This window comes from Salmo salar, chromosome 13, assembly GCF_965601325.2.
Source record: "Salmo salar chromosome 13, fSalSal1, whole genome shotgun sequence".
Classification (NCBI taxonomy): domain Eukaryota; kingdom Metazoa; phylum Chordata; class Actinopteri; order Salmoniformes; family Salmonidae; genus Salmo; species Salmo salar.
The window spans coordinates 88,808,220-88,829,337 of NC_138303.1; the positions used below are offsets into that span (position 1 = coordinate 88,808,220).

Consider the following 21,118-nt stretch of genomic DNA (forward strand, 5'->3'; position numbering starts at 1 on the left):
TGTGTTTGCTTATTTTTTTTCTCTAAGCAATGGCTTTTTTCTGGCCACTCTTCCATAAAGCCCAGCTCTGTGGAGTGTACGACTTAAAGTGGTCCTATGGACAGATCCTCCAATCTCCACTGTGGAGCTTTGCAGCTCCTTCTGGGTTATCTTTACTCTCTGTTGCCTCTCTGATTAATGCCCTCCTTGCCTGAGCTGTGAGTTTTGGTGGGCGGCCCTCTCTTGGCAGGTTTGTGGTGGTGCCATATTCTTTCCATTTTTTAATAATGGATTTAATGGTGCTTCGTGGGATGTTTAAAGTTTTGGATCTTTTTTTATAACCCAACCCTGATCTGCACTTCTCCACAACTTTGTCCCTGACCTGTTTGGAGAACTCTTTGGGCTTCATGGTGCCCCTTGCTTAGTGGTGTTGCAGACTGAGGCCTTCAAGAACAGGTGTATTTTTACTGAGATCATGTGACACTTAGATTGCACACAGGTGAACTTTATTTAACTAATAATGTGACTTCTGAAGATAATTGGTTGCACTAGATCTTATTTAGGGGCTTCATAGCAAAGGGGGTGAATACATATGTGTGCACCATTTCTGTTTTGTATAATTGTTTTAAACAAGTTATTTTTCATTTCACTTCACCAATTTGGACTATTTTCTATGTCCATTACATGAAATCCAAACAAAAAATCCAGGTTGAAATGCAACAAAATAGGAAAACTGCCAAGGGGGATGAAATCTTTTGCAAGGCACTGTTGTAGTTTCCAATGTACCTAGAAGGAAAGAGGTATACCAAAACACAATGCAGATGAGACACAGATTAGCCAGCTAGATGAAGAATAATGTTAAAGTAATTTCTTCAGAGATACCCATTTATCAGTAAATTGTGTCATTGGATAGTTCTCCCCCGCTATTCTTATGCTAGAGTAAGACTGGCTAATAGGTTGAGACGGCTCTTTAAACATCTCGTTGTATCCGCAGGAAACACTGGGGAACTCATCTGTACACTATCCTGCAAGGTGAAGTGATGTTTTTATAAATTATGTTAACAATTCAAACTGGTGAAAATAAATTGCTATTAGCTACCAAAAACTCAAGTTCAGATCCAGAACCTCACTAGGATGCTCCACATTTGGCAGATTTGCCTGATCTGATCAGGCTGATGGCGTTTAAAGTCAGTGTCCACATTGTTGACAGATTGAGGAGCATCATGGTGATAAGAAAATATGTTGCTCAGGTACACATCTCGTAAAGTGACAACAGAAAAAAGTAAAGTAAGTATATAGGATAGTGTATTCTGCCATTGTTTCCCTCTTGCTATCTATCTAGCCAGCTACAGAGCTAACGGCAGTTCGGTAGCTAGGTCGAACCGGAATGAACTAAAACATATCAGGAATTATACTTGTAAACTCGACAGTTATGCTTCTCCAGCTCTGATTTTAGAATACACTGGGGTTTTAGCACCAGATCTCAAAGTTATAAACCATATTTGCTGTAATCATTATTTTGTACAATTATTTATTAGAGCAAGCCTACTTTCTCAGTCTTGCGCACACCAACTCTCCTGAACAAGCATGGCTGCATCTGCGTAAAATTGAAACCAGAGAAATTGTTGATATGCTCGAACACATGCGTGTGAGCCAATGTGCATCGAAAGAACATGCACACATAAAGTCAACCACCAATGAAATGGTGAGAAGGGCGGGCATTGCGTGATGACAAAAAAAACGCTTTTGAATCAGATGACCTAAAAAAAAAAATCTGTCTGGCCTTGTAGCTAGTACTAGCCGTTCTAATTATACTTCAGAGGTACTAGCTATTTGAGCTAGAAGTCTCTGGCAAAAGCGTGCCAACGACATTGTTGTAGAGATCTAGCTTGTAGCTAGCGGTTTCTCAATCGTGAACTCGAAATGTGGACGTGTAAAAACCTGTGGAAGAAGTTAGCCCCACTCGCCAGATCCTCTTCAACTTTGTGCCGGCAAAATGCAAGGGGAGTAGGTAAGTAACGTTAGCAGCTTGGTGAGCCCTGGATAGCCAGTGCAACTTGGAAACTGTGCAGTTGTTAGCCGGTTGGGTAGCCGGTTTCACTGTACACTACACCCCAAGTCAAACATGAACTACTTCAGTCTGATAACTTTGTTAGGGTAGCTAGTCAGTAACGTTAATGTGCAGCAAAATGCACTAACTACAGATTCGGCTAGCTAACGTTAATTAAGTGTCATATGTATGTAGGTAGGTAGCTAACTAGACAGACAGCTAACGTTAGCTAACTAGTTACTAACGTTAGATTAGTTAGCAGTAGTCAGGTGGGTAATGAAACACACGGGTATGTCTGCTAACTAGGATGAAATATTATCGCATTTAAACCGACGTGGCCCTGTCTTATCATAACTGTTGTGGCGCAACCTCCCCATGGCCATGTATTCCGCCAAGGTCGTTGCTAGAAAGCATGTCTACCGTGGCTACGTGGTGGGCACCGTCATCTCAATTTCATTGGACCATCGTGACATATTTTCTGCAGGAAAAAAGTTAAGTAAACCAGCTGAGCTAGATATGAACTTGAAACTTCAGTAATTTGTTATTCACATTTTGGGCGATATTCGAATGTTTGCAGAAATTATATAATTTGGGGAGGGGGGGCTGGGCTTGTAACACGGTCTCGGGTGCATATACACATAAACAGTCTGAAATAAACGTTATAATGTTAAACTGGATCATCCACCAGGTCTATATGTATTTTAGGAAGTATTGGTATGATTGAGCCATGAATCATTATCAGCCAGTCAGGTTATCTTTGCAGCTAAGGTCTTATTGAGATGGTGAGACAATGAACAGATTCAACTGATCTGTTAAACTACCTTTATGAAATCACCAGAATGATTGACTAGCGTCATCACTTGTCACATGCAGGCTATTTCTGTTTACATTATAACCATTAATCCACAGAAAAGTAATGTACTATTTGAGTTAGGCTAATGGAAAACACTACAGCAGGAGTCCTCAACTCTAGTCCAGGACAGCTACTATATGTTCAGGCTTTTGCTCCGGCCCAGCTTACTTAACACACACCTTGATTCATTTCAGTGTTGAACAATGACAGAAGACTGCCACTGGTTCCACAGGCCCACATGTCCTCAGGAACTCCAGGGAGTGGAGGGGACAACAACTTGTACTACCTTCTAGTGGGAGCAACCTGTGTAGGGGGAGGATTTTATGTAAGTAATAAGTGTCCTGCCCATTTATTTCAGTTATGCACACTAGTTTCAGTGCATTATACTTTTGTCTAATCACAATGTGAATGCAAAGGATTTTGATTGTAGTACTGTGAATCATGCTTTGTTGTGAAAGTGTACTGTCACGTGCACCTGCTTAGAGCTATAGGCTAGCTTTAAAAAAAACAAACAAAAAAAAACAAGTAGGGCAAATATATTGGACACCATAGGTCGTTGACCTTTGTAGCTGATGACTGTTTTAGTTCAGTCAAAATGTCATCAAGGCTTCAAACTGTAAGGTGCTATTTCAAGTCTGGTTGGCATTTGATGTCTTCTGGGTTTTGGCCAGAACTGTGTGGGTCACCCTATTAATGATTATGTATGGACTTTATTCAATGGAATTGAACAGTTGTTGTTGTCATTGCCCTCTTGCCTCATTCACCCATGTAGTACATGTCTTTTGACAGAGGCCTTTAAATACTGTGTGTTGGACCTTCTGGTTTTAAACCTGGCAAATGTAGTTATTTAAGATTCAAGTGAGTTGGGGAGGGGGGGGGGGGGGGGGGTCAAAAAGGGGCCTAGGTAGTCGGGCCTGGCAGCACGGCTGAATTTTAGATAACATTTTAGAGGCCCCCATTTTGGCAACGTAGAGAAAAAAAATGTAATGATAAAAAAAAAGCTAGTTTCCTGCAATTCTATGCATTTTGCTCTGGCTAATGCTGTTATTTTGCTCAAACATAATAACAAAATCAATACTGCTAAACGTGTGGTTTTTGGAATTTTCACTTCTCCCTGACTAGCTGTCTAGCTTTTATTTTGGTGATTTGTTAGTTCTCAATGATTATATTTAAAGAAAAAATACTGTGTTTTTCCATCCCGAAAGCAAATTTATTTTTACACTGTTTGGACATAGGCATCCTGAAAAAAAAAACGCAGGCGGCCTGCCCAAAGATTTCAATGGCAGAAAAATCCCTGAAAAGAGGATAAAGATGTAATGTTTTGTATCTTCACAGGCTTACCGCACCATCAAAGGAGACAAAGAGCGATATCAGGAACGAATTAATGAAATTGCTTCCAGACCAAATAAGGTAGTGCCAGAACAACCAATCACAGAGGCCCCAGGTGAGAAGGTTTGATTCATAACACACATTGGCAGTCTGAAGTCACGTCTGCATTTTTGGTCTTTACATTTCAACACAATTACCCTTGTGGTGTACATCTTGTCTTTCAGGCGAACAAGCTGCTGAAACTCCACAAGGTGAGAATTTTAGTTGCTTGCCGATAACAATCCTGTCCCCAACCCTTATGTCATACATTAACATGTAGTCTCTCTGTTTTATGTAACAATGTGCATGATGGTATAACATTAGTGGTCTGGTGAGAATTTAGCCCTTTATGATTATGTTGCATAGTTCAGATTAAAGCAAAATTGTTCTTCAATTTGACCCGGTGCGTTCTAGCTAGGCATTGAGTCTATTTTCGAGAAATTTTATAAACCAGTGTTCAAAACCTGGAATAAAGGATTATTTGATGACTTTTCTTAAGAGGAAAAACATGTAAGCCTAGTTATACAGTGCATTCGGAAAGTATTCAGACCCCTTCACTTTTTCCACATTTTGATACCATACAGCCTTATTCTAAAATGGATTAAATAGTGTTTCCCCCCCCCCCCCCACAAGCTACACATAATACCCCATGACAAAGCAAAAACGGGTTTTTAGAAATGTTTACAAATTTATATATACACTGCTCACACTATATACACACTAAAATAACACATCCTAGATCTGAATGAATGAAATAATCTTATTAAATACTTTTTTCTTTACATAGTTGAATGTGCTGACAACAAAATCACACACAAATAATCAATGGAAATCCAAATTATCAACCCATGGAGGTCTGGATTTGGAGTCACACTCAAAATGAAAGTGGAAAACCACACTACAGGCTGATCCAACTTTGATGTAATGTCCTTAAAACAAGTCAAAATGAGGCTCAGTAGTGTGTGTGGCCTCCACGTGCCTGTATGACCTCCCTACAACGCCTGGGCATGCTCCTGATGAGGTGGCGGATGGTCTCCTGAGGGATCTCCTTCCAGACCTGGTCTAAAGCATCCGTCAACTCCTGGACAGTCTGCGGTGCAACGTGGCGTTGGTGGATGGAGCGAGACATGATGTGCTCAATTGGATTCAGGTCTGGGGAACGGGCGGGCCAGTCCATAGCATCAATGCCTTCCTCTTGCAGGAACTGCTGACACACTCCAGCCACATGAGGTCTAGCATTGTCTTGCATTAGGAGGAACCCAGGGCCAACCGCACCAGCATATGGTCTCACAAGGGGTCTGAGGATCTCATCTCGGTACCTAATGGCAGTCAGGCTACCTCTGGCGAGGCACATGGAGGGCTGTGCGGCCCCCCAAAGAAATGCCACCCCACACCATGACTGACCCACCGCCAAACCGGTCATGCTGGAGGATGTTGCAGGCAGCAGAACGTTCTCCACGGCGTCTCCAGACTCTGTCACGTCTGTCACGTGCTCTGTGTGAACCTGCTTTCATCTGTGAAGAGCACAGGGCGCCAGTGGCGAATTTGCCAATCTTGGTGTTCTCTGGCAAATGCCAAACGTCCTGCACGGTGTTGGGCTGTAAGCACAACCCCCACCTGTGGACGTCGGGCCCTCATACCACCCTCATGGAGTCTGTTTCTGACCGTTTGAGCAGACGCATGCACATTTGTGGCCTGCTGGAGGTCATTTTGCAGGGTTCTGGCAGTGCTCCTCCTTGCACAAAGGCGGAGGTAGCGGTCCTGCTGCTGGGTTGTTGCCCACCTACGGCCTCCTCCATGTCTCCTGATGTACTGGCCTGTCTCCTGGTAGCGCCTCCATGCTCTGGACACTACGCTGACAGACACAGCAAACCTTCTTGCCACAGCTCGCATTGATGTGCCATCCTGGATGAGCTGCACTACCTGAGCCACTTGTGTGGGTTGTAGACTCTGTCTCATGCTACCACTAGAGTGAAAGCACCGCCAGCATTCAAAAGTGACCAAAACATCAGCCAGGAAGCATAGGAACTGAGAAGTGGTCTGTGGTCCCCACCTGCAGAACCACTCCTTTATTGGGGGTGTCTTGCTAATTGCCTATAATTTCCACCTGTTGTCTATTCAGTGTTGCTTCCTAAGTGGACAGTTTGATTTCACAGAAGTGTGATTGACTTGGAGTTACGTTGTGTTGTTTAAGTGTTCCCTTTATTTTTTTTATTATATATATATATATATATATATTTAAAAAAACAGATTTTACATAAGTATTCAGACCCTTAATTCGGTAGCTTTTGGCAGTGATTACAGCCTCAAGTCTTTGGTATAAAGCTACAACCTGTATTTGGGGAGTTTCTCCTATTCTTATCTGCAGATCCTCTCAAGCTCTGTCAGGTTGGATGGGGAGTGTTGCTGCACAGCTATTTTCAGGTCTCTCTAGACATGTTCGATCGGGTTCGGGCTCTGGCTGGGCCACTCAAGGACATTCAGAGACTTGTCCCGAAGCCACTCCTGAGTTGTCTTGGCTGTGTGCTAAGTGTCGTTGTCCTGTTTGAAGGTGAACCTTTGCCCCAGTCTGAGGTCCTGAGCGCTCTGAAGCAGGTTTTCATCAAGGATCTCTCAGTACTTTGCTCCGTTCATCTTTCCCTCGATCCTGAATATTCTCCCAGTCCCAGCCATTAAAACATCTCCACAGCATGATTCACCGTAGGGATGGTGCCAGGTTTCCTCCAGATGTGACGCTTGGCATTCAGGCCAAAGGGTTAAATCTTGGCTGCATCAGACCAGAGAATCTTGTTTCTCATGGTCTGAGTGTCCTTTAGGTGCCTTTTGGCAAACTCCGGAGTGGGCTGTCGTGTGCCTTTTACAGAGGAGTGTCTTCCGTCTGGCCACTCTACCGTAAAGGCCTGATTGGTGGAGTGCTGCAGAGATTGTCATCCTTCTGGAAGGTTCTCAACAGAGGAACTCTGGAGCTCTGTCAGTGACCATCGGGTTCTTGGTCACCCCCCTGACCAAGGTCCTTCTCCCCTGATTGCTCAGTTTGGCCGGGCGGCCAGCTCTAGGAAGAGTCTTGGTAGTTCCAAACTTCTTCCATTTAAGAATGCTGGAGAACACTTTGTTCTTGGGGATCTTCAATGCTGCAGAAATGTTTTAGTATCTTCCCCAGATCTGTGCCTCGACACAAACCTGTCTCTGATGTCTACTGTCAATTCCTTCCACCTCATGGCTTGTTTTTTTTCTCTGAGATGCACTGTCAACTGTGGGACCGTATATAGACAGGTGTGCCTTTTTCCCAAATCATGTTCAATCAATTGAATTTACCACAGGTGTACTCCAAGTTGTAGAAACATCTTAAGGATGACACAACAGTGGCAAGGCTGATCACTGTCAACGATGAGACAGCCTATAGGGAGGAGGTCAAAGACCTATCAGTGTGGTGCTAGGCCAACAACCTCTCCCTCAATGTGAGCAAGACAAAGGAGATGATCGTGGACTACAGGAAAAGGTGGGCCAAACAGGCCCCCATTTACATCAACGGGGCTGTAGTGGAGCGGGTCTAGAGTTTCAAGTTCTTTGGTGTCCCCATCACCAACAAATTATCATGATCCAAACACACCAAGACAGTTGTGAAGAGGGCATGACAACACCTTTTCCCCCTCAGGAGACGGAAAAGATTTTGCATGGGTCCCCAGATCCTCAAAAAGTTCTACAGCTGCACCATCGAGAGCATCCTGACCGGTTGCATCACCGCCTGGTATGGCAACTGCTTGGTATCTGACCGTAAGGTGTTACAGAGGGTAGTGCGAACGGCCCAGTACAACACTGGGTTCAAGCTTCCTGCCATCCAGGACCTATATACCAGGTGGTGTCAGAGGAAGGCCCCAAAAATGGTCAGACTCCAGTCACCCAAGTCATAGACTGTTCTCTCTGCTACTGCACGGCAAGCGGTACCGGAGTGCCAAGTCTAGGTCCAAAAGGCCCTTAACAGCTTCTACCCCCAAGCTATAAGTCTGCTGAACAGCTAATCAAATGGCCACCCGGACTATTTACATTGACCCCCCCCCCCCCCCCTTTTGTTTTTGCACTGCTGTTACTCGCTGCATAGTCACTTTACCCCCACCTACATTTACAAATTACCTCGACTAACCTGTGCCCCTGCACATTTACTTGGTTACCGGGCTCCATGTATATAGCCTTGTTATTGTTATGTAATTCTGTTACTTTTATTTTAACTATTTCTTGAACCTCACTGTTGGTTAAGGGCTTGTAAGTAAGCATTTCACGGTTGTTGTATTTGGCACATGTGACAAATAACATATGATTTCAGGATCAATGGCAACAGGATGCACCTGAGCTCAATTTAGAGTCTCATAGCAAAGGGTCTGCATACTTATGTAAATAAGGAGTTTCATTTTTTTTTTTAAATATACATTAGCAAACATTTCTAAAAACCTGTTATCGCTTTGTCTTTATGGGTATTGTGTGTAGATTGAGAATTGTATTTAATACATTTTAGAATAAGGCTGTAACGTAACAAAATGTGTAAAAAGTCAAGGGGACTGAACACTTTCCGAATGTCCTGTATATTTCACATTTAGATGTTTATTGTCGAACTCTGGAAAAGCACCACTAGGGGCATGGATGCTTATGTTGGATAATTTGTATTTATTTACATGGTTCGGTTTTTATTTGTGACTTTTCAGATTTTAAAGTTTGGTGGGCATAGCAAGATTTCACTGAAAACATGAATACTCTATAAAGCAGTTACCCTGGCATCACACCAATGTCACTTCTGTTTGCAACACTAATTTGGCTGTTATTAATAGTTTGTAAATGATGTGTTCAAAGTAAAGCTAACACATGAAAACTATAGTTTTGTCTACCAACCTACCATGCTTCTGCTTTCCATTTGTTCAACCTAGTCATTGTCTATCATCTTGCACTTACCAGGCTGCCTTTAGCTTTGCTGAGCTTGATCCTTTAAGTTTGGTCAATCATATGGCCCTTAGCTGTTGGAGCAGGGTAGAAGGCCTTTAGCTACTGATATGTGTTGAGTTTGCATGTGATCTCTCACCATGAAGAGACCTCTGTGCAGGGTTCGTCTCTGAACCTATAGCAGTTGAGAGCGAGGAGAGCTCTGCGCCTATAGCGGCTGAGAGCGAGGTGTCGCTTTCAGCTGTGGAGGAGAGCTCCCCACCTCCAGAGGAACCCGCCCCCTGTGAAACAACGGAACTATCTACAGGTTCTATAGAATATATAGCTATTTATATACGTATATTCCTCTGTCATGTCTGGAACTTCCAAATGCATTCACACCCCGTTATGTGTATAGAGGTGCTTAAGTTCTTAGACTGAGAGCTAGCTTATCTAGTTGCCTGTCCTGAGTGTTGCATGGGGCCGGTTTCTGGTCAAACCTCTTCTATCTGTGGCATGTGACTATTTCTCTGTTTTAACGCCCTCTTCAAGTGGCTCTCCTCCCTTCAGCACATTTCCCTGTTGTCTACTTTGTCCCTATTCTGCCATTTTTTTTTTGTCTTCTCAAACTTGGATCAACTGTCTGGGTGCAATGTGTACTCATCCGATCTTGTTTTGTGACAGCACATATGTTCTGAAACTTCACTCACATGTCCCGCCATACCATGTCCTTGAATGTAATGTGTACTACTTCAAACGTATAGCTAGGATGGGACTGGTTGGTGGGGGCATAGTCATTGGAGTTTGTCGGCTATCTATGGATGTCTGTTGGTTGACACAATACCTAGCCCACAGGTCCATGATTGTGAATGGATCTCCTCCTGTCTCACATTTTCTGTATCAATCAAACTTCAATAAGTTTGGTTTTAATAGTTTAAAATCTTGACTAACACCACAGCCTTTCCAATCTCTGTTTCTTTTCCCGTTATAACTACTGGATGTTATGGGAATGTTCTGTTTTTTTATTACATATTGTTGAAAATGAATTTTGTGTGTTATTGCATTATGTTTTGCCTTAATGTTCTGGTTGTGTTAATTGAGGGAGGCAGATCCCACCTTTACAGTTAACTCCTATGAAGTCCATTAAGCTGCCTACATCATAGCAAATGGAGAAGAGCTAAAACCAGTGCAGCACATTTTCAAGCGTCCCGTTTTTGTATCACTCCCCTTAACCTTTACGGTCATGCCTACTAACAGAGATTGCACCTGTTACGGAAGATGCTCCTGCGGAAACTCCGGAAATAACCCCTATTGTCGAAGGTGAGGGTGATGGCTTAAAGTTGCTAGAAGAGAACTCCCCATTTTAGTCAAATCAATGCTTGGCCTGTAAGTATCATAGACCCCCAGAACGTTTTTAAAGAATGTTGGTCAAATACACAGAAGTGTCCCCTGAAGTTGCTGCAGTGGAACAAGAGGATCCTCCCACCACACCAGAGGCTGAGATTGGTAAGGCATGGTTGCATTGGATAAAGAAAGCAGGCCCTCCACTCCCATAGGTTTTTAATGTGGAGTTCACCCTATAATCATGGACTATGGATTACCCCCAACAGCACCTGAACCGGTGGTAGGACCAGCTCCTGAAGAATCAGTAGGGACGCCTGATGCTGATCCAGTAGTTGACAGTGGTAAGATCTGACTTCATGGAATAAATAATTGTTCACTTTTATTTTAGTGGAAATAGAGAGAGTTAATAATTTAGGACCCATGCTAACAGAAGCAGCACTTGTAGCTAGATCTGTCTCAGAAGAAGCAGTGGAGCAGCCAAGTGAACCAACTCTGAGTGGTAAGGGCTTTGGCCAATGAAGATGAAGTCTTTTTTTTTTTTTTTTTTTGTCAAGTCACTACTAGCATAATGAATAAGCAGTTCCATTTTTAAAATGCCATTGTGCTAAACAGAACCGTCAGTGGAACCGTCCCCCGTGGAGGTTACAGAAGAGCCTCCTGCTTCCGTTGTGGAGAGTGGTAAGCACTCAGACCAGTGCATAGGAAAATGATCAAAATAGATTTTTCAGATTTTTTTCCCCCAATTGCCTAACGCTTCGGTTATACTAACAGAACCAACACCAGTAGCAGAAAGCCTTCCTGCAGAAACAGCGGAGCCACAGACAGAGACAGAGAGTGAGACAGAGAGTGGTAAGACCTGAGACCAACCTCTGCTGGTGTGGGAGGGGGCAGACAGACAACACATCACTATGGTTTTTCCTGTAAACACCATATGGTTACTTCCAACACATCTCTCCTTTTTTATTTCTTTATTCATATTCTGTTTATGGTTACGTTGATTTCATTTTTTTCCTTCCCAGTTAAGGTTACTCGTTGTCTATGTTTGGGTCCTGTTTATGCTAAGTGATAAAGCTCTCACATGGATGGATAACAATTTTACTTTTTTTGTTTTCCCTTAACTCCATTTGAATCTCCTTTCCTTTTTAAGGTTACTTGTGCAATGGTCATTGTACGGCTAAACGATAATCTCCTACACATGGTTCTGGTGTTTTTAGACTTGAGGTTTTCCATTGTACAGCAGGATGGAGCATGCTTGGGGTCTACCTCTGAGTCCACAGTATCAGATCAGGCAGTGATTTTACCTATTTGCTGTCCCAGCTGCGGAACCTGCAACTGTTGCACCTGCTGAGGTCCCTGCACCTACCCCTGTAGAGTTTCCCTCACACGCCCCCTACCTCTTGATTGGCGGAGGCACGGCCTCCTTCGCTGCAGCACGCTCCATCAGGGCCAGGGACCCAGGAGCCAGGGTTAGTGGGCCTCTCTCTGTTGATCTATGGAGTGACCAAGAACTTAGCAAGCTGTGTTATGATAGTAGGCTCATTATGGTTTGAGTTTTGCAGAATAATGCAGTCCTACTCCATGTTGATTTCTTTAGACCATAACTAATCTATTTTAGCTCCTTAACCAAAATCTATTTTTCTTTTGATATCTGTCCACAGGTATTGATTATCACTGATGAACCAGACCTTCCATACATGAGGCCTCCTCTCTCCAAGGAGCTGTGGTTCTCTGATGACCCCAGTGTGGTTGACACCTTGCGCTTCAAACAGTGGAATGGCAAGGAGAGAAGGTGTGTGTGTGTGTGTGCTCACATGTTAACAGAACACAATCAACATGTGCAATATTCTTGTATTAATGCGTGTTTATTTCTGGTTTTCAGCATCTACTTCCAGCCTCCCTCATTCTACGTCAGTCCTCAGGATTTGGAGAAAGTGGAGAATGGAGGAGTGGCTGTGCTCACTGGGAAAAAGGTTGGTGATTTTTTTGTTTTTATAGCATAGTATTCTGGTCTTGAGCTATAATTGAAGAATTTGCTTCCATTTCATTAGTTATGCTATCTTTTCCAAACTTATTCCGATTTAGTAAAAGGATTTATCAAACCTTCTTGGAGATTGCAATGGACAGCACTCCAAGGATAATCTTTTAATAATTCAATTATTGGTGAATGATTTATTGGTGAATAAATTACTAACCCTATCCTTAGAGTGCTGTCGATTTCGCTCAATGTATTTTACTAATGAGAATCCAGCACCCAACCTCCATGAAGAATAATCTATGAGTGATGAGCATGTTGTCCTAATATCACATTTTTATCAAACCTTCCCCAATCTTCTTCAGGTGGTGCACATGGACGTGAGGGGCAACAAAGTGACACTGAGTGACAACACAGAGATCTCCTATGATAAGTGCCTGATTGCCACAGGTAAACCATGGTGAAAATCCAGTTTGAGCGCATCCTGTTTAGCTGCTGACTTGGGTGCAACATTCACAACAGGCTAGGACTGAGCAGTAATTAATTTGAGCTTTTTTCTTAAGGTGGAGTCCCAAGGAATCTGCAAGTGATTGAGCGAGCAGGAGAAGAGGTGACAAAGAGGACTACACTGTTTAGAAAGGTAAACACATTGATTCTTTAGGCAATGTTTTAAAAGGTGTGTGTGCAGTAGCCACAAGACGAGGATTCATTCATTTGGTGTTTGGTACCATTGACATGACAACAAAACATGCTGAAGCTAGGTTCTTTACAATGTTAGGTAGGGGCTATTATTTAGTCATCTTCAGGGACTGGTGTTAATGCATCACAAGCCTGGGGGCTCTATTTCCGGGCTGGAGTTAAGGCGGCGCTAGTGTCAAACGCACGTTAGTTTTGCCATGACGAAATTGCAAACAGTCGCGCTGGCATTTTCCAGCCCTAACGCCAGGTTTAGCAATTTACCTGTCTTATATTAGCTCAATTGCACTCAGTTGGGTGGGGTGAAAATGTGTGCGGTGTCCTTATGTGCTAATTTCAGGCAGTACTGATAGGGATATTTAAGACCAACCAAACGCTGGTTTTATTGATAACGTAGTTGGTTATGGCATGAATTTTGACCTCAAAAACGCAGCCTATCCAGCCAAGAAGCACACTGCACATATGAACATGGAACAAGAGCAGCCTAATGTGCTTTTGGTGCCTGTATACTTTGTATTTAGAAATGTAAAAAAACGAATGTTTCTTCCCATTTTCGTTAAATTTTATTAAAAACCAAGCATTGCCTTCTCAATGAAGGCTTTTTTTGTCTGCCCAATTCAATCGCGAAGTAGTCAGAACTGTCGATAAAGGGTTTGGCTTCTGATACAGCTTGGAAGTAAATATTCATCATCAAAGCTTTCTTAAAATATCAAGTTTGAGAGGAGTAAAACTGAGCTGACATTCCTTTTTTTTTATCTATGCATTGTAGGCAGGCCCACATTATTTTAGTCATGTAGGTCCCGTTTTGGACGTGCGTAAAACCCCCTCCATGATGCAGGCTACATGTCCATGATGCAGGCTACATGTCCATGATGCAGGCTACATGTCCATGATGCAGGCTACATGTCTTTTTAACCTGTCGATTACATTTTTTTTTTTTATATACATCTTTACATTTATTATTTAAAAAACAACATATTGCTTTTTCATTTAATTTTATTACAACCAAACTTGTTAGAATAAATTACCTTCCTGGTTTTATGTTGACAACGTCCATAGCGCACTTGCAATGCAACTTCTGGAGATCTGACCTGTAAAATGGTTGGATTATGTTCATTAAAAAAACAGGCCTATTTGGGAGCAGTATTAACGACATTATCCTTTGCTATTTATATTGGATCTTTGTCCAGCTACTACTGTGAAAAGTTTGGATAAGTGTAAACTCTTCATAGTCTGTGTCATTTTAATATTATATGCCCACAGGTAGAAATGATGGTGCCTGTAAGTGTGACAGCCTATGTTTTGTTTAGAATTTGATTCAAATTATTCCTTCTCTTTTTAGGCCTTTATCAATAATTCATTTACAGTAGGCCTAGCCCCTATATCAGTGTGAATGCTATTGAAGCCATGCAATTACTTAGAACAATGTGGACTGCAAATGGGTTCAAGTTAACCTATTTATCAAAGATGGGATAGGTCTACATTTTGTTATTTCGTTTCTGTAAGTCATTTAACAAACTATAACGGACTAACATTGGAATTGGAGTTGATTCCAAGGCAATACAGAACTTGAAGCAACCACATATCGCCATACCCACAAATTGTTTATTTATCAAAACCTAGCCTTTTCGCGCCAACGCCAGCAAGTGCACCGATAACTGTGATGGTGAAATTAGTAAAAATATTTCTGACACCCCTGAACCTATAGCGCTACCTCCTGCACTTAGATTTACCATTGCGTTAGGTTGGTTACAATGGAGCCCTGAGTTATGTCATGTATTTCCTGTTTTGCGTAAAACCATAGTGACGTCGATCATTCAAAATAAATGATGGTTTAAGATAAGTGCCAGCAAGTATGTTTTTTGACAGGGAATACTTGTAGTTACTTTTCAAATCCACCTCATGAAAATGCTTTTTTGATGTCATCCCTAGGTTGAAGATTTCAAAGCTTTGGATAAGGTCTCCAGAGACACCAAATCCATCACCATCATTGGAGGAGGTTTCTTGGGGAGTGAGCTGGCCTGTGCCCTGGGCAGGAGATGTAAGTTAAGTAGGGCTGACCCCATTTTGTCCACTGGTCGATTGTTTGGTTGATAGGCTATTGGTAGACCAAGATTTCATAGTGTACAAGGCACCTGTCACAGTGGATTTATCCATTGGGGAGACCATGGAGATGGCACAGTCCATCAGTCTAATACATGTGAAACTAAAATTGTATATGGTGGTTATATTATGTGAGAACGTTGGTGCAACACAAATAAAATATTATTTTATAACAAATGCGCTTTCTCCTGCTTTGGATAGTGGTCGCTGTCCGCAATTCTGAAACACATCAGTGCGCTGTTGAATTGACGCCATTTCCTAGACCATGTTGCTATGTGCATAATATCAAAGTTAACCAGCATATTGGTGTTGAGAACAATGTAGCAGCAGAGTTGGTAGATGAGAAAACAGCCCTTGCCTTAATTATCTTAAGAAAAGTGAGGAGAGAGGAATACCCAATTTAATTAGTTTTATAATCAATAGCCTAACTGTTAAATGTGACTTGTTTTATAAATCATCTGTATATACAGTGCATTTGGAATGTCTACCCCTTTTTCCAAATTGTTACTTTACAGCCTTATTCTAAAATTGATTCAATATTTTTTTTCTCATCACAATACCTCATAATGACAAAGCAAAAACAGGTTTTTAGAAATGTTGCAAATGTATAAAAAACAAAACAAATACCGTATTCAGACCCTTTGCTGTAAGACTCGAAATTGAGCTCAGGTCCATCCTGTTTCCATTGATCATCCTTGAAATGTTTCTACAACTTGATTGGAGTCCCCTGCAATAAATTCAATTGATTGGACATGATTTGGACAGGCACACACCTGTCCTTCAGTTGACCATGCATGTCAGAACAAAAACCAAGTCATGAGGTCGAAGGAATTGTCTGTAGAGCGCGGAGACAGGATTGTGTCGAGGCACAGATCCGGGGAGGTAACAAAAAATGTCTGCAGCGTTGAAGGTCTCCAAGAACACAGTGGCCTCCTTCATTCTTAAATGGATGAAGTTTGGAACCACCAAGACTCTTCCTATAGCTGGCCACCCGGCCAAACTGAGCAATCGAGGGAGAAGGGCCTTGGTCAGAGAGGTGACTAAGAAGTTCCTGGAGAACCTTCCAGAAGGACAACCATCTCTGCAGCACTCCACCAGTCATGTCTTTATGGTAGTGGCCAGACAGAAGCCACTCCTCAGTAAAAGGTCTGATGAAACCAAGATTGAACCCTTTGGCCTGAATGCCAAGCGTCATGTCTGGAGGAAAGCTGGCACCATCCCTACGGTTAAGCATCATGCTGTGGGGATGTTTTGCAGGGACTGGGAGACTAGTCAGGATTGAGGGAAAGATGAACGGAGTACAGAGATCCTTGATGAAAACCTACACCAGAGCGCTCAGGACCTCAGACTGGGGCAAAGGTTCACCTTCCATGAGGACAATGACCCTAAGCACACAGCCAAGACAACACAGGAGTGGCTTTGGGACAAGTCTCTGAGTGGCCCAGCTAAGAGCCCGGACTTGAACCTGATCGAACATCTCTGGAGAGACCTGAAAATAGCTGTGCAGCAAAGCTCCCCATCCAACCTGATAAAGCTTGAGAGGATCTGCAGAGAAGAATGGGAGAAACTCCCCAAATACAGGTGTGCCAAGCTTTTGGTATTATAGTGGTTAGAGCGCTGGGCCAGTAACCGAAAGGTTGCTAGATCGAATCCCTGAGCTGACAAGGTAAAAATCTGTCATTCTGCTCCTGAACAAGGCATTTAACCCACTGTTCCCAGGCCGTCATTGTAAATAAGAATTTGTTCTTAACTGACTTGCCTGGTTGAATAAAGGTAAACATAAAAAATTTAAAAAAACAAGACTCGAGGCTGTAATCATGGCCAAAGGTGCTTCAAGTACTGAGTCTGAATACTTAAGGAAATGTGATATTTCAGTTTTTGTATTTTTTTGATCAGCTTGATGAAGGAAAAAAATCGATTTAATCAATTTTAGAATAAGGCTGTAACAAAATGTCAAAAGTAAAGGGGTCTGAATACTTACCAAATGCACTGTATCTACAGAAATAAGACCGATCCTGTTTGGGTGCTTGTTTAATAGCACCAAGTCTCATGCAACAATTTCACAAATGTGGTTGTTTTTAATCTTTGCTATGCTGTAATAAAGGCTTTACACTTTTTTTTTGTTAGACCATGGTATTGTTATTTAGTGTTTACGCTGTTCCAAATGGTCAAATTATGTTTATAATAGCCCTCCTTATAATAACCCTTTATAATAACTAGGTTTACTAGCCTTGTATTCCATCATTGATCTATAGGCCTAAGAGCGCATCCTGTTTAGTCTTAATAGCTTAGTTAACTTAGGCCTATATTTCAATACTGATTCAGTAGCCTATATAAATCATGAATTTGTTCATGTCACACAGCATAGGAGTCATTCATGATATGAAATGCAATCAAGTATTTTGTTTAAAATAAAATAACAAAGCGACCATTGAACAATTAGCCTTTAACAATAAATAGGCCTAAACCGTTCCATTTCGGAAATTGCATTCACAGATGAATGTGACTGTTTTTAGTCTTTTCTGTAATAAAGGCTTTGCAAAACAAAAATTACAACAGACTCTCAAGTACTTATAATTTGTGTTTATGTGGTTCCAAACGGTCAGGAAAATGATATTGTAATCTAACAGCACTTGTTTGGCGCACATAATATCCACGCAGCTCTTGCTCCATACCTTATTTTTCTTGATCGCCAGTATTTTCCACAACCAGTCAAATTTGTTCCACACATCAGACTTCCCCTTTACCTCCTGCGGAACCAGTAAACATTCCCCCGTTGCGAGTTTATTTGTCACGTCCTCTGCATCCATTTTGTTGTCACGTTACGGTGTTCAGAGTTTGTTTATAACCAATTTATTGATCTGCTAATAATATTCTATTGGTCACGTGCATTCGATAGGGAATGTTTCTGAAAGACAAATGAGAGCTTTCGGTAACACAACAGTACAATGCACACAGTTGTTTTGTGGTGGTCGCTGCAGCAGGGAGGACAGAGGGAGAACGGGTGCTAGTCACACAGTCCCTCGCCGTCTTTAAAATAATCTAAAAAATTAACACAGCGCTGTAAGTCTGTGCCAGGCACATTCAAATCAATTGCGGTCGAACTCCCTCTAGTCATTTGTGTGTCTTACTTTAAGCGAACTGTTTGAAATAATTATCAGACAAGCTCAGTGCATATAGTTGACTTGATTAAAACACATAGGATGCGTCTATGGCCCAAATTTGACACTATTGCTGAACCAACATTCACCACAGTGAAATGCCCCTTTTGTAATGTGTCTCTGTCCATCCTTCTCCCAGCTGCTGATTCTGACCTGGAGGTAATCCAGATGTTCCCTGAGAAGGGCAACATGGGAAAGGTGCTGCCGGAGTATCTAAGCAACTGGACAACAGCCAAAGTCAAGAGCGGTAAGGAGGGGAAACCTCTTAATGTCTATTACTTGTATGTTTCACTAATGGACTGTGTATGGCAGTTTCTTCTCCCCTGTGTTATTGACTGAGGCGGCCATTGCCAACCTCGCCTGGTTGATACATATTTAAAATAATTCATCTATCACCTTTTACAGAGGGAGTGACGATCATCACAGAAGCGTTGGTAAAAGCTGTGAGCTTCAAAGATGGTAAAGTGGAGATCAAACTGAAGGATGGTCGTGTGGTGAAGACGGACCATATTGTTGCAGCTGTTGGGCTTGAGCCCAGCGTAGAGCTGGCCAAGTCAGCAGGTCTGGAGGTAGACTCTGACTTTGGGGGCTTTCGGGTCAACGCAGAACTGCAGGCTAGGTCCAATATATGGGTGGTAAGTGCAAATTCAAGTGGTTGTCTTCGGCTCCTACTTCATTTTTTTCTGAAAGGTCAATTCTCAGTAAAGAAGAGCTCCCCCATTGAAAGATTGAGAACATCTCATAAGATGTGCATCCTTTACTCTCATTCTCAAGCACAAGGAAACTAAAAAGTGTTGTCATTTATTATCGATGTGTCATGACTATATAGGCCACTGTTGTGATCCTTTGTGTCCTCTGTTTACAGGCAGGTGATGCAGCGTGCTTCTATGACATCAGACTGGGCCGCAGGCGAGTGGAGCACCATGACCATGCAGTCGTGAGTGGCCGGCTGGCCGGAGAGAACATGACGGGAGCCAATAAGCCCTACTGGCATCAGTCCATGTTCTGGTACGAGTCATATCATTCAGTTTCCTTGTCAGTAGTCGTCAGTGACTCCCTCTCCTCTAACCTTTTATCTCATGTCCTATTGTGTCCCACAGGAGTGACCTGGGGCCTGATGTCGGCTATGAGGCCATTGGGATAGTAGACAGTAGCCTTCCAACGGTTGGGGTATTTGCCAAAGCCACTGCTAAGGACACCCCCAAAGCTGCCACAGAGAAGTCGGGTATAACCATCCACATTATACTGATTTACAGTCAACATAATTGTCAGATTCCAGCCACCCAAGTCATAGACTGTTTTCTCTGCTACTACACTGCAAGCGGTTCCGATGCACCAAGTCTGGAGCCAACAGGACCCTGAATAGCTTCTACCCCCAAACCATAAGACTGCTAAATAGTTTGTTAAATAGCTACCCGGACTATCTGCATTGACCCTTTTTGCATGAACTCTTTTGACTCATAACATACGTTGTTGCTACTGTTTATTATCTATCCTGTTGCCTAGTCACTTTACACCTACCTATATGTACATATCTACCTCTATTACCTTGCACATTGACTCGGTACTAGTACCCTGTGTATATTGCGAAGTTATCGTTGCTCATTGTGTAATTATTCCTCGCGGTATCATTTTTTATTTCATCTCTGCATTGTTGGGAAGGGCCTGTAAGTAAGCATTTCACTGTTAGTCTACACCTGTTGTTTACAAAGCATGTGACGACAAATATTTGATTTGATTCTACAGAAGGACCTCTATTTTACAAATAAAAAAAAACAAAAAACAATTGTTTCAAAGACATAGACTGAGCGTCTTTCCGATCCTGATAGGAACTGGAATCCGTTCGGAGAGTGAGACTGAGGGGACGGCCAGTAGCCCTGTAGCCTCCTCCACCCCTGAACCCCCTCCAGTACCCGAGCAGAAGGACAACTACGGGAAAGGAGTGATCTTCTATCTGCGAGACAAAGTGGTGGTGGGCATTATCCTGTGGAACGTGTTCAACAGAATGCCCGTTGCAAGGAAGGTGAGAACTGTCACAAATGTCAGAGGATACATATTTCTCTGTTCTTTAACCCGCTCCATGTCACTTAAGTGATGTTGAAAACAGTTAAATATAGACTGCTTTGCATTCTTGTCTTTGCAGATCATCAAAGATGGAGAGGAACATGCCGATCTGAATGAAGTGGCTAAGCTCTTCAACATTCACGAGGACTGAGTCTTCTCTCCTCTGGGGAGGCTGAGCCTATGCTGGGAGAGATGTGTGCTGTCACTACTCATAAAGGCTTTGAACTTTCACAGTCATCGCCAGGCTTTGGCAGACCCCACTATGATGCTGCACTTGAAAAGGGAGAATCTCTGGACACAAATCTACTCTGTACATTTTAATGTCGCTGAAATATTGTCATGTTTGTAATTTCTATCACATGCATGTTTTTTTCTTATTTTCTATTCAAGGTAGTGAGTAGAAATATTCCCCATGTCGATCAGTCTATATAGAATGAATGCCGCCCCCATATCCCCAGATCTATTCTGCGTTTTGTGATCAAGGTGAAATTATCCATCCCGGGAATACAGGTGACGGTGTACAAGCCTAACAACAAACTGGAACATAGAGGTTGTTTTTCACTGTGACCAGAGCAGCTCCTATTGTTAAAGGCTGCAATAAACATGTTTTTAAATTGAAA

At 42.4% G+C, this 21,118-nt stretch overlaps 1 protein-coding gene across 10 annotated transcripts; it reads left to right on the plus strand.

Annotated features, from left to right (window-relative positions):
- The first annotated feature begins 1,722 nt into the window (after window positions 1-1,722).
- On the plus strand, window positions 1,723-21,118 carry aifm1 (apoptosis inducing factor mitochondria associated 1). Of its 10 annotated transcripts, none has more exons than XM_014137474.3 (23): window positions 1,723-1,990; window positions 3,077-3,207; window positions 4,218-4,326; window positions 4,436-4,462; window positions 9,340-9,486; window positions 10,416-10,478; window positions 10,599-10,664; window positions 10,769-10,843; window positions 10,933-11,001; window positions 11,115-11,180; window positions 11,274-11,351; window positions 11,820-11,968; window positions 12,161-12,291; window positions 12,382-12,472; window positions 12,840-12,924; window positions 13,038-13,114; window positions 15,103-15,211; window positions 18,574-18,681; window positions 18,840-19,069; window positions 19,300-19,442; window positions 19,535-19,659; window positions 20,264-20,457; window positions 20,578-21,118. In XM_014137474.3, exons 1-23 carry the CDS (start codon window positions 1,903-1,905, stop codon window positions 20,647-20,649), a joined length of 2,433 nt encoding a protein of 810 aa, XP_013992949.1. In that variant the 5' UTR covers window positions 1,723-1,902; the 3' UTR covers window positions 20,650-21,118. The 10 variants fall into 10 exon arrangements, with proteins under 10 accessions (XP_013992949.1, XP_013992950.1, XP_013992952.1 ...); XM_014137475.3 differs by having other exon boundaries at window positions 10,948-11,001; XM_014137477.3 differs by lacking the exon at window positions 10,933-11,001.

Excerpts from the sequence above, each read along its gene's own strand:
- aifm1 (XM_014137474.3), top strand. The coding sequence starts at position 1,903 with ATGTGGACGTGTAAAAACCTGTGGAAGAAGTTAGCCCCACTCGCCAGA. Across the intron at positions 11,352-11,819 it reads AGAGAGTGAGACAGAGAGTG|CTGCGGAACCTGCAACTGTT; the intron begins GTAAGACCTGAG and ends TTGCTGTCCCAG. Across the intron at positions 12,292-12,381 it reads TGGAATGGCAAGGAGAGAAG|CATCTACTTCCAGCCTCCCT; the intron begins GTGTGTGTGTGT and ends TCTGGTTTTCAG.